The 14,004-nt window shown below is 41.9% G+C and overlaps 1 protein-coding gene across 1 annotated transcript; it reads right to left on the reverse strand.

The window, feature by feature from the left end:
* Nucleotides 1-2,860: 2,860 nt before the first annotated feature.
* LOC103720083 (histone H2A.1-like) lies at nt 2,861-3,739 on the reverse strand. Its single transcript, XM_008809618.3, has 2 exons — nt 3,474-3,739; nt 2,861-3,358 (listed from the first exon to the last, which is right to left on the reverse strand). Exons 1-2 carry the CDS (start codon nt 3,675-3,677, stop codon nt 3,140-3,142), a joined length of 423 nt encoding a protein of 140 aa, XP_008807840.1. The 5' UTR covers nt 3,678-3,739; the 3' UTR covers nt 2,861-3,139.
* Nucleotides 3,740-14,004: the final 10,265 nt, after the last annotated feature.

The raw sequence follows: 14,004 nt of genomic DNA on the forward strand, positions 1-14,004 counted from the left end.
TCGATATGGATTACCTCCATAGACCTACAAAATAACTGATAAAATGTGAAAACTCGTTAGATTGGCTTCTGTCGGGCCCTCCGATGCTTAAATCAATAAAGATTTTGTGGATGGAAAATGAAGAAAGAAAAAAAGCATAGAAAAATAGAGAAACAAAGTCTCCTCTAGCTAAGTTAATTTTCTTGTTACCTCTTATGGAGAGTCATTCGGACCTATTTATAGCTAGAGTACAAATTTTTTAGGATGACATCCACAAACTATTAACATGTTGTAACAATTCTGGGGATATGCTGCAACTATCTGGCACGCGGCAGAACCAGTTATGCTTTTGAGACGATAGAAGCCAAGCTACTCCTATAGGAAAACTACACAACACAAATCGGCAGCCAAGGTTACAGAGTTGAGTTAGGAGGAAACCGGTCTTAGGGGTTGAATGTTTCGACTCTGCTCAATCTGTTTTCTGGACCGATCGAAATGATCAAGCTAAAATTCTCTAGAGGAACCTCAAACGTGCAGGAATAACAGCATGGGTTGTATGTTGAATGAGTCCTTATACGCCATATTACTTTGATTATTAATTGCCATAACAGTTTCTAATGGTCAGTCTAGAATAGCTGTCTTTTTTGAAGAAAAAAAAAGGTTCGTTAATTACACATCCAGGGTATAGACAATCTATAAAATCTGATTTGGAGTTTTTGTTGGACAAGCAAGTGAAGCCATTTGTATAGCGTTAAGACCATGTAAACAATTTTTGAACAAATTCATTTATGAACATACTTACACCATCTACATCTCATGAAATAATCATCAACTTAGCACTCCAAGATAAACTTGCTTTGGATCTTCTCTTCATATTTCTTCTTTTACTTCTCGATCTCTGCTGATCCTCCTACTTTCTTCTTCAGCAATTGACCACTTACTGCATCCCAAAAACATAATTAAGCACACTAATGTCCACACTCTAGTTCAAGTTGTACCCTTTCAGTTCTTAGAAGAGTGATATCCAGAACTTACCTGGCTCAGAACCAAAGTTTTGATTAAGATATAAGATCTAAAACAGTACCAATGGAAGCAATTATACGTACAGCTTAAGAACAGTTAAAAGATCTGGAACATTAATGAGATCATATCAATCATGAGCATGAGGATGCTTTTCGCCTCACTACAAGTGCCCAATGGAAAACTTCTCATATTACCAAAAAATCAAAAAACAGCACGTTTGGGACATCCCAAAGTTTATAATGATCTGAATCAAAAGATATGTGCTTCCATAATTATGCAAGATAAAAGGTTGTGCCAAGTAGACAGCTTTTACACTACTTTGACTATTAGAATAAAAATTATTAAACAAGTAATTGAAAATTTTCCTGCACCATGATGATTTGAGGTTATATTCCCTATTGGCTTCCTCATGGCTTGCGGTTGTCCACCACTATTTTGAATACAAACAAATTCATCGCCCAGCGCTTCCGGAAAAAGCATCATAAGACTCCAAAAGTTGGTGAGGAGAATACTTTTGTCCTTCACATATGTAATTCTGATTATATATTATATGCCCATAGTTCCTACAGCATTATAATAAACTATGTCTGCATCAGTCCAAGTTTATTAGTGCATCTCAATTGTTCAACATTTAGCACGCACAATATTACCTTCACAATGTGGTTTTAATGGAGAGTTAAACATAAGAGAATAATTAAATTCTGCACTAGCGCAAGTATTAGAACCTTCGACCACAAAATTATGTTGTTTTTCTTTTAATAATCCAATTAGTGCATATTTAGTTAGAAGTTTAACTCCAAAAGAGAAAAAAAATAAATAATTTTCATTCTAACTATTTGATTAAAGAGAATGCTATTCCTATTCTAATTTTAGAAAAAAATAAAAATACTCTAAAACTTAATTTTTAGCCTTACCAAATATTTAAATTCTATCCTAATTCCAACCATAAATCAAAAATATTCTGATTTCTATTTTAATTCATTTAAATTTTAATAAAAATTATAAACATTTTACTTTTTATTCTAATCTATTCTAATTTTAATAAAAAATATAAATAATTTAATTTTTATTTTATTTCATTCATATTCTAATCTCAGTGGTAAATCAAATCCTTTCCAATTTTAATTCCAGCCATAATTTTTTTTTCGGAGAATCTACCTGACAACGAAATCATTGACAGATCTAAATATGAACCAAAAATTAAAATTTTTAAATACATATACCTATACCTAAGTGCTTGTTTTTTTTTTTTGCTTAAAAAAAGGGGTAGGGGGGAGGAAGGGACAAGCCCACCCCCGCGTAGCAGCCCCACTGGGTCCCCGCCCCGCCAGGAGAATGTTCGATGCGGGCAGAAATGGCCGTGTGTTGGGCACCCCGACCAGTTTTACTCATACCCTCCCCACCCGTAGGCCCGGCTCAGCTACTCCTCTGAGCTCTGGCTCGAGTCCCACGTGTGAGTACGTCACACCCGGCACCACCCCGGCTACTAGCGGTTCAAGAGCGGTCCTATACCACAAGTCCAAGCAGTGGCCAAAGTAGTAAGCTCCGGTCCACAATTTAATCGTCGCCGCAGCGATTCGAACTTGAGACCTTATGATTAGAATTGCTACCCAGTACCACTAGGCTACCACCTTGGTGGCTACCTAAGTCCTTGTTAGCCCTCTATTTAGAAAACTGCCAACTCTGGTACATTGACATGACAAGCAACTGCGCGGACACTAAAGCCTCCAACCACGGGAGCCGAGTAGAGTTTTAGGCCATGCATATGCGAGAATAAAATAATTTCAAATATATCTAAAAAAAGTCGTACTTTTGGAGAAATTTATAACCATCCCAGAGAAATATGTATCCCAAGAGATTAATCGTTTAAAGAGAGTTTTAACTAGCATTTCACTTAAAGATTCCAATCAACAAGATTTCGAAAGTCGGGACTAATCACTCAAATTACAACATCAGTATCAGCCCGTCAAAACCGCATCCAAGCCTTCTTTTACGGTGCCAAAACTAGGCGCCCGCTTTATATACAGTATCCCAGAAACCCAAAACCATGGAACGAAAACACTACCGCTACCGAGTACCGACGGCTGCTACTACTATTACTATAGTGTTAATCCGAACGCTTGGGAAGAATAGGCTTCTACGCCTTCTTCGGAGACTTGGACTCCGCCTCCGCCTTGCTGGTCTTCTTGGGGAGCAGCACCTGGTGAATATTGGGGAGCACGCCGCCATGCGCAATGGTCACACCGGAGAGGAGCTTGCCGAGCTCCTCGTCGTTCCTCACGGCCAAGAGCACGTGCCTCGGGATGATGCGAGTTTTCTTGTTGTCCCTCGCCGCATTCCCCGCCAGCTCCAGCACCTACACCCACGAAATCCAGTACATCAGAATCAGAATCCAAAAGTAGTGACAAATGAAGATTACAATGTCGAAAACATAGAGAGCGAAACGATATTTTTTAGGGTAGTAAAATAACCTCAGCTGCGAGGTACTCAAGGACGGCGGCGAGGTAGATGGGAGCTCCGGTGCCGACCCTCTCGGCGTACCGACCCTTCTTGAGGAAGCGGGCGATCCTTCCCACGGGGAACTGGAGGCCGGCTTTGACCGCCTTCGAGACGGGCTTCCTCCTGGAAGCGCCCCTCCTCCCACCGGCCGGCTTCGTCGTCTTCGATGCCTCCATCTCTCTCCCGATCACTTTCGAGTCTCTCACTCTCTCGGCAGCGGCGCGCGCGCGGAGTTTGGCGTCTAGCGACGAGGGGTAAGGGCGTGGGGGCGGTGTATTTTATAGTGGACTGGCGATCCGCGGGAGAGATAAATGGACGGCTTGGATGCCCAGTGGATGGCGCTTCGGTTGGACGGACGGGTTGGAGTTTTGAGGCCGCAATCCGCGGCTGCCTGTCTGAACCAATGCGGAGAGTCCACGTGTATTTCTTAGTTTGGACGTGGAGGGACCCGTAAGCGGAAGCGGAATCCCGTACTCGAAATTTGAAAGTTTTCTTCCCTCGGAAGCACGTGCACCATCGCACGTGTAATAAGCCTCAATTTTAGCCTGTCTTGGTATGAAACTTTCAAAGCATATATACGCAAACTTTTTTTTTCTTGAAAAACCTATATATTAGCAATATTATGGATAGGAGCTTTTTGTTTTTTCTTTCCTTTGCCTTTTTCCACATCGAAATGGGCTCCATTTGTTTTCCCCTCCTATTGCTGGTTCATTGTGAGTCCTAATTTCTAGATACTGTTCAAAAACTATTCTTGTCCTAGTTGGTTATGCCAATCGTATTCGTGGTCGAATGGGTATTGATAAGGGGAAAAATGGATTGTCCAGTCTACAACTAAAAGGCCGCCCAGTTTCGGCCCAATAAATACCAACGACGAATGACTAAATCTTCACTCTGGCCCAGAGTCAGCTCGTTTTCGGAACTACACCGACTCCGGATATTCGCCGACTCCTCCGACCGAGCTCGGGGTACCTCCCGACAAACGCCAACCCATCCCGACCAAGTTCGAGATGCCGACCCCAGCAATACACAGCATACGCTCCGACCCTCGAGCTCGGAGCGCTCCCTCGAGTACACCTCGGAACTCGGGAAACCAAGCCCTCCCAGCCTACACCAAGCCGGCCTCGTCAAACGCATGACGCGATTATTTAACGAGTTCGGCCTCGTCAGCGACTGCACCAGCGTACAGGCCCACGCCCACCTACGCGGCCGTACTCTACCACACTACCGCGTCATACCTCCATAACTAGCCAACAGTAGTCAGACGGCACCTTGACTACTCCGGCCATGTCCTTTTGTGACTGTCAACACCCTGCCGGTCTTAAGAACGGGCTATACCACACGTCACCTGCCCATCTGGGCTGCACGCCATCCGGCTCAGAGCCATACCCCCTCATGATGGGGACTGACAGTACCGCCGTCACCCGGACCACTCCACTGAGGCTATAAATAGCTCGGTCAGGTAATTCCTAGGGAGGCTCTCATGGCTGGTCCAAAATTGCCTGCTCTAACTTGATCGTCAGAGGGCCCTCACCGAGAAAACCGGTGAGGCTTTGTGCAGGTCCGCGACTGTCACGCAGGAGTTGGTTCCCATCTTCCCCTCTCCACACTGGTGGCTCCCTCAGGTCAATCGGCGTGGTCACCCTCATGCCAGATTTGAGCCACAACAGGTGTTTTATCATTTTTAGTGGTTAGAGTTGAGTCGGGAGGCAACTTCATGGACTATTTCATCGCACAATGACAAAATGACAGACCTTGTTTTGGAGAACTTCATAGATTTTTTTTTTTAATCATGGGACTGATGACTCAGTTAATAAAAGAGGTTTCTAATTTTTGGATTTCTTTTTTGAAATGTGGCAAAAAAAAAGGAGAAAGAAACTCTCCCCATTTTTTTGGGGGGGGGTACCTATCATATATGATTTTTATTTGTCCATCGTCTCGTGTGAAACAGGCCTCATCTAGACTAGTGTGAATCTGCACTGGTGCTTGTAGACTTGGATTCGGGTTGCGCAATTTTAGCTTCCTTCATCAATTGAGTCAAGGTTAGGTTTGATCTATTGTCTAAGCACATTGGGTTGGTTAGGTTGAGCTACCATATGAGATTGGGACTGACCTTTTGACCCTCACCTATATAAACCACGTCCTTAGGATTCTCTAAACACTACCAGAAAATACGCGTATAGTGACGGAAATTCCCGTCACTATACCATGTTTCCGATCACTAATACGGAATTTGTGACCGGAGCTTCCGTCACTGAATTGGTTACAAAAACACGCGTCACTAAATTCTCAGTAATGGCGGCGATTTCCGTCACTAAACTCCGTGATAGAATCACCGTCGCTAAACCGTTACAAATCCAAAAATTAAATATTTAAGAAATTATGTATTCCCGTCACTAACCAGTCATTGAGTTAGTGACGAAGGTAACTTGGTCACTGAATTTGTCACAGAATTCGGTCACAAATTTGGTCACTGATCTATCACAACCTTTAATGACAAATTTAGTCGTCACAGACATGGTCATAAATTTTGTCCCTAAATTTGTTATTAATTCCGTCATTGATCTAGTGACAAAGTTACCATCACTAATTTGTCACAACTCACTGAGCAAAATCAATTTTTAGTAACCAAAATTCTGTCATAAATTTATGGCTACTCGTCACTTAGTTTATGGCTGCTCGTCACAATACTTGGTAAACAATTCAGTAACCAAATTTGGTCACTGATCACATTCCAATAACCTGGTACATTTGGTACATTGATTGGCTCATAATAATAATAATAAGATCATTTCAATATTACGCAAAAGTTTTTTAACATGTCATTTAAAATAGGCATCAACATGTCCTAAATCCATCAAAATCAAAGTACAAAAAGTATGACATAACAGAGATTTCATTCCTCCTAAGAATGCAAAGACATATCATCTAAGGCAAAAGCAATTATAATAAAGCATGATCAGCAAAACCAGAATCACCATTACCCCTCCGATCTGCATGCCTTGGTCCAAAGCCAATCTCTTCTCTCATCTTTTGAAGAACCTCCTCTTGCCATTTTTTCTTTTAGTGCTAAAAAATACCTAGAAGGTCTTAATGCGTGTACAGCTCTGGAGCTTGACTTGTAGAAGTAGAAGAGGATGATGATTGCCCAATAATTCCAGTGAGATCCTTCAGGGGACTAAAGCCATAGCTGAGGCGTCGGACATAAAATGGTGCTGTTCGTCAAAGGACCTGACTCTCTTGAGGGCATCCTTGCTCAGGACAAAACCCTTGGCCAACATGCTGCTCACCACATCCTCTGCCTTCCTCACTGCAGACTCAGTTGACGAGAGCTTCCCTTCCTTCTGCAGCACCAGAAAAAAAAGAAAATGGGAAGACAAAAACAGTGAAACCTTTTGAATTAATATAGGTAGGTTGAAATTACAAAACTGGAACTGGAAAAACAAAACAAAACAAAAGAACCAACAATTACTGTAACAACCCAGGACTTCACCCAAAATGGTTAGCCGGAATGTATTGTTTGGATTCCTTGATCCTGTATAAGTACCCAAGATCTACCCAACGAATAACCGATGTGGGACTAAACACATGCCCGCACGGGTCCTCACATACTCCCCCTGTTCAAGCCCTGACGTCCTCGTCAGGCTAAGGGTTCAAATCCATTCAAATCTAATCACAAACACCACGATCGGTCCGTGATCAACCCCAATGGATCCGTGCTGCAGTGTCCCCTAGTCCACATAAGTTATGGGCCGGGTCCGCTCTGATACCAAATGTCACGCCTCCGCCTCTGCGTGGAGCACGTGAGGCACCCAGTGCCCACGTGGGGGCCAATGAGGAGGGACCGCGGGGCTCCCCTGCCAGATATTGTCCAGTTCCGGGGCTTCACGCAAGCGTCCTTCACCCTTCCCCGGTTTTGTTTTCCTCCCAAAATGCGTCTGCAGGATTAGGAGACACCCGCCTCATATGCCCAGGCTCTGGAACGAGTCTTTTCGATGTGGGACTATTGGGCCTCACGCCCTTCCCACCATCGGATAAGAGCCGTCCTCGGCTCTGATACCAAATGTCACGACCCCGCCTCTGCGAGGCACGTGAGACACCTAGTGCCCACGTGGGGGCCACATGAGGGGGGAACACGGAGCTCCCCTGCCAGATATTATCCGGTTCTGGGGCTTCACGCAAGCGTCCTTCACCCCTCCCCGATTTTGTTTTCCACCCAAAATGCGTCTGCAGGATTAGGAGACACCTGCCTCATATACTCAGGCTCTGGAACGAGTCTTTCCAATATGGGACTATTGGGCCTCACAATTACAAGCCTAATAATCTCACTAAATGGTTCCCAATCCCTAAGACAGTAATATATAAAAGGTCATTATCTCTGACATGTTCCTTCTTGTTGAAACATAACATGCGAGCAAAACCTATAATCCCAAAAATGAAAGACACGGGAAAAATTTTGGTCCACCAGTTCAGAACTTTTGTTTTTGAAAATTATCACCACAACCTACTGGTACAATTATAAAGTAACGCTCGAACGATGAAACGCTAATGAACGTGGCCCACGCGGCTTTGTTTTTTCAGTCATTCTTTTTTCAAGGAGAAAACCACCACGTCTACAAAATTAAAAGCAAAAAGTCACAATATGGCTTTCATGTTATGCAGAAACCTGAGAGCATAATCTGCATAAATATCAGGGAGTCAGATTTACCGGTATCTCTTTGTAAGCTTCAGGAGGAAGCTGGTAATCCTCAACTGGCGTAATGCTAACACAAAGATCAGCTATAGTTGCTCCCTGCATCCATAAAGAACTGAAATAGTGCACCCAAAATCTTCCAGATTGTATATTAGAAAAATATGAAGGACATGAAGGTTATTTGTAAAATTTCTTTTCCTGAGATTGGAACATGTTAGCGAGTAATTTGCATTATTAAAATTTAACTCACTGAGAGAAGCATTGATGCGTCTGCTCCCTGTGACTCCTTGAAAGTGACATAAGTAATCTGAGACCTTTCAGATTCGCTGCCGAAGTAAAAACAACATGATTTTGATAATGATTTCCCACAAGAGAAATGCATAAGACATAATTAGAAGGACAATGACCTCCGCAATTCAATATATTGAATGTCCCCTGAGAAGGAAAAGAATTCCTTGATGTCCCATTCTGATGCAGCCAGGGAAATGTTGCTGACTTTCACTGTTCTTACCTGCAACAGGAGACAAGGACAATATTTCATGAACGCTGCAGTTATCCACCACGCAATTGATTTATCTCACAACCAATTTGATTTATCTCACAACCAATTAACTTTGCACACATTGAAGTGCACATGCCATGAATGGTTGTGCCATAGGAATCCTATCAAAGGCAAATTATATGTGTCAGTGACACAAAAAAGTAAATTAAAAACTATTGAAAATGAGCTTTCTTGGGGAAAATTATTAAAACAGTGACGGAAAGTCATAGGGAACTGATAGATATAATGTTAAATCAAATACAAATTTCAGTAAAAAAAGACACAATATCCTTCTTACTAAAAGATCCTACTCGTTGGCGCCAATTTGAATAACCATGCTTTGTTGAGGAGCAAGGGATGGATCTACATGGACTATCTAGCAGCAGTTAGCTGAGACATTATGCACTATTTTCATTAACATCAGTAAATTAGATTGTTAAAAAAAAAAAAATCTCTCACATCTGAAACATCGATAGTCCAATTTGATGTAACAGTCAACTGAGGATCCACTCTCATCCTCAAATAGCCCCGGTCCTGCAATAACATGCTCCATTAGGTGCTTCTCATGGAAAGAAGGGGGGAAATTTTCAAGGCATGTTCCAGCTCTACCTGATCTAGATGACTAATTGAGCTGATCATCCATGCAAATTTTCAAGCTCATTTACGACAGAGAAATGAAATTTTGTAGTAGAAAGGATACCAAATACGTAAAGGTTCAATATGATTACAAGCACTTCCTTTATTGGATAAATAGTCAGATAGGGAAATGCACTATGAAATTTTCTTAGAGAAATGTTTCGTAGATGAAAATGAAGACGAGCCGGAGCTCCTAGGAGCGGCGGAGGCCGTCTCAACCAAAAAAAAGTATGAACTATAGCGCTAAACAAAAATCTCTGCTGTATATCCACAAATTGCAGCCTCCTGGAAGCGGCGGAGACCTTTTTCTTCAACCAAAAATTACCCCATTACATCAAAAACCACAGAATCATCCAAATCTCTGCTGTATATCCACAAATCGCATCACAAGAAAAAAAAACCCTAATAAATTAAGCTTACATTCCACCATTTTATATGAACCAGACACCGAAATCACCCAAAAAAATATAAAAATAGTAACAAAGGGACAACCACGGGTACCTCAAGCAATATTACAAGCATTTCATCAAAAATCCGTGGCGAAGAGATCTTATCAGAAAGACCGCCCCGATCTCAAGCATTTCACGAGAGATACAGAACGAAATCCCACGATGCTGGCCTCGGACGTGAGCTCTCGAAGCGGGAATCCGTATTCGAGGAGACTCGAAGGAGATCAGGTAGCTCTCATCGGCGTAGGGAGGAGGAGAAGGGGTTAGGAAATCCAGACGGTCATCCCTGCCGTGGACGGCCTTCCGGTTAGGGATTTGTTGGATTTGGGTTGGGGGGAGGAGGAGGGGTTAGGGATCACCCGGGGGGGGGGGGGTGGATGTGGTGTGGGGGGGTTGAGGGGCGGCTGCAGGGGCTAGGGTTTAGGGGGATTAGAATTTTGGTGTTGGCACCGGGCGGGCGGGCGGGCGGGTCGGGGGGAATTAGAAATTAAGCGCGGCACACTTAGTTCATTTTAGATTTCCTCCTTTTATCTTTTTATCTTTTTTTATTTATAATTACTCAAAAATATTATTTTTAATATTTTTGGAATTAGAAATTAAATTTGGTGATGGAAATTTCTGTCAATAATCCGTCACTATCAAAAATAATCTTTTAAAAATTTATAAACATTTGGGTTACGATTTTTGTGACGGATGAATTTATCACTGTCTCGTTGCAATTTCGGTTACTAGTTTTGTGACAGATATCCCGTCACCACGGTGGTTACTAAGTTTTGGCGCCCACCCTACCCACGTATTTTGTGATCGGTCGGTCACTAATCTGTCACTAAGTTCATGCCATGGTGACCAAATTTTTGTCTGTCACTAATCCATCATAAATAGTGACTGATAATGGGCCGTCACTAATTTTTCGTCACTATACGCGTATTTTCTGGTAGTGAAATAAGCGCTCCTGAGCTCTCTTCACACCTATATATCGCCACTTTGTTGCTCTCGCAACACCTCCACTATTCCCCAAGTGTTCGTCTGATTTAAATATTAGACGGTCCCCCACCAAACACTCTTTAGTAAGAGGACTTTTCTATCTTTGCTGTTTTAGGTCGGATCCAACGCTAGAATGAAGGTTTGATTGCAGGTGGCGACTAAAGAAAGAGGAAAACAACGAAGAAGGATTCACCGGGACTCAAGTGCATAAATATCCATGCTGCTAAGTAACACCAGGCGTGTCGGGTTGATGGCAGAGAAGACGGTGGCCCCGGAGGGCAAGCACGGGGATGTGACCACCCCCTCATGGTCGGAGGTGGCACGGGGTCCCCGAAGGCATATGTGGACCAACCACCGAATAATGGAGAAGGAATTGGCAGTGCTCCAACGTCTTTTCACAAAGGTGTTGGAACTACCGGTCGATCATGTGGGGAGGGCGCAAAAGGCCTAGACGTTATCGGCAGTGGTCGTCTAGTGCTTGGGTCATAAGGGTTCTGGCGGAGTGCGTGGCGCGCGACCTTTAGATGCAAGGCAAGCTAGGGTACGACGTCGACTTCTTCCCAATGGCGGAGGGCCTCACGACCTTCAGATTCCAGAGCAGGATAGATCGGGATGTTGCGTTGGCCAGCAGACCGTGGCTGGTGGACGGTCAATTGCTGGTGATGGAGGAGTGGTGGCCCGACTTCGTCCTGGAAATCAATACAGTGAGTTGAACAGTGGTTTGGTTGCATCTTTCCTGCCTTCCCTAGAGTTTTGGGATAAGGAATCCCTACTCAAGATTACTGCGTTGGCGGGCCAGCCACTGGAATTGGACAACATCTCTGACTAGCTCCAGCAGATAGGGTACGCACGGATAAAGGTCAAGATCGACGCCCTTAGCCCTATCAAACCGAGGATGTTCATTTAGGGGGAGTCGACAGGGTCTGGCAGGCTTTCATCTATGAAGACCTACCGGCCTTCTGCTTCGCCTGTGCCTGGCTCGAACACCTAGAGAGTGAATGCAGCCATCTCAGGTCGACGCTAGAGCCTGAGAAGAGTGGTGTGTTCGGCATCTCGGCTTCGTCACGGGGGGAGGGAACCCCAAATTCTCCTTCGATGGTGTCAGGATCGATGAAGGAAGGATGCCCCAGCTAGCGGGTCTTTGGGCCATGGTTGGCCACGAGCCACGTTCGCCAACCCAGGGTCATCAGCACCAGGAATAGGGCAGGGAAGGAACTCAAGACCAGGACTCTTTACTGAGGTCAACCATATAGTAACATCCAGGAGCTCAGATTGATCGAACTTGGATAGTCAAACAAGTCAACTCAAGAACAAGAATCAGGTTACAATATAGATAGCTCAATAAAGATTAATGATGATAAAATTCAAATGTGCTCATTAAGTGTTCTAGTGCAAGACCAATATGCTGCATGGCTACTCGGAGCGATTAAAATAATGTCTGTGCATGCCCCTCTATGGGGTTGACTAAATGGTATGGAGAGGAACAAAGAAGAGAGAAGGATTTTTTACTAGGTCCACATAGAAGCATAGAGAGAGAGAAAGGAAGAGAGAGAAGAAGAGATAAAAAAACCTCTCTTTCTTCCTATAAGAACCCTCGCTTGACTCCAGACTAAGTTTTATACAAACTTAAAATCTCTTAGCGTTCCATCTCATATCTTGTTTCATCCAGCACTCTTGTTCATTTAGTAATATAATATTACACAATAATAATTATATAATGTTATAATAGTATCTTATTATATTATAGTATTATATTGTATATTAGATTATATAAAAAAAGATTGATAAAATAAATAGTAAATTATGATATTTTTAAGAAAATAATATAAAATAATGTAATATAAAATTTTTATATTATTAAAATAATATTATTCTGTTATAGCATTATTATCATAAACTACACTATTATAATCATAATCTTATAATATATCTATTATCAAATTAATGCTATGACTAGTAATATCATGTATATACAAATTATTATTATTATTATTATTGGTTCTTAATTATTATGAATTAATCAAATGAACAAGTTCATGTTGATAATAGGATTAGCAATGCTAAACTTGTCCACTTCTTAAAATATGCACCTTCAAATCCTAGTAAGCAACTAAATAGCATGTTTTGAAATGCATTCAAAATCTTGGGTTTAGGGGTATCTTTTATCCACTGCAAAATATATTAAATTTGCAACCCGTAAAACCAAGTCTCACCAAAACCGATTCCAAAATGGGGCCTAAAGTTTTACAAGATTTTATTTTTCAAATATATATAATTATTTGTCAAAAACGATATATTATGATTTCAGATTTTTAAAGCAACTTATCAATATAATTGTGTGCTCTTTATGGAGAAATTAAGCAATGGGCGTGAGAAACAACAACCACTAGTAATAGCAAAATCACCACAAACACCAACAAGAGTGACAGATAATATATATAATAGAAAACATTATAGAGTTCATCACTCCAATTTTAAATCAATATCAATTCAAAGATTTTAAACAAAATAGAAAACATTGTTATCATACTAACATGTAAGCCTCATTAATCATTTTAAAAAAATAAAAGTATGTTTGGATATTCTGGTAGAATTAGACTAAAAATTCTATATGAATTGGATTTGTTGCCTTTCTACCTTGCATTTTTTTTTTCTTTTTACGGAATTTGGATTAGATGATAGTTGGCTAATACACGTCCATGCTTAAATAAATGGCCCAATGTATGGATTCTATTAAAATTCTCAGCTTAATCTTATAAAAATATCCGAAAAAGACTCAAAAGATATTAATGTCGTGGCTTGGTCTAAAACTCCAAACCCAATTGAAAACCCAAACCGGTCGAGACCTTGCGACGAAGTCTCACGGTTGGACCCGGCCCGACGAAATTTCCGCGAAATTATGGTCGAACCGGTCATTTTATTTTTCCATAGGTGGCTTTGTAAACCTTTCATAAAAATAAAAAATAAATTATCGAACAATTTTTTTCTCGAACAGTTCTAACTTTACAATGGTGTCGGCTGATCGACACGTTTCAGAAACTTCTAGAAACCAACGAGCGTTCCCGACGCGAATTTCAAATAACTTGTACCCAACGCCACAGCAAAAAATGACGTGGCATCATACTATTGGTCATATCAACGTGTTCTCTTATCTCATTGGTTGAAACAAGTCACCAGCGACCTTTTTATTATGGTCGCGCTCA

This window comes from Phoenix dactylifera, unplaced genomic scaffold, assembly GCF_009389715.1.
Source record: "Phoenix dactylifera cultivar Barhee BC4 unplaced genomic scaffold, palm_55x_up_171113_PBpolish2nd_filt_p 000117F, whole genome shotgun sequence".
Taxonomy (NCBI): domain Eukaryota; kingdom Viridiplantae; phylum Streptophyta; class Magnoliopsida; order Arecales; family Arecaceae; genus Phoenix; species Phoenix dactylifera.

What these genes read in the sequence shown, in the direction of transcription:
- LOC103720083 (XM_008809618.3), bottom strand. Translation starts at nt 3,677, where the DNA reads ATGGAGGCATCGAAGACGACGAAGCCGGCCGGTGGGAGGAGGGGCGCT. An exon ending in TTGAGTACCTCGCAGCTGAG is followed by an intron (nt 3,359 to 3,473) that starts GTTATTTTACTA and finishes TCGTGGGTGTAG; the next exon opens with GTGCTGGAGCTGGCGGGGAA.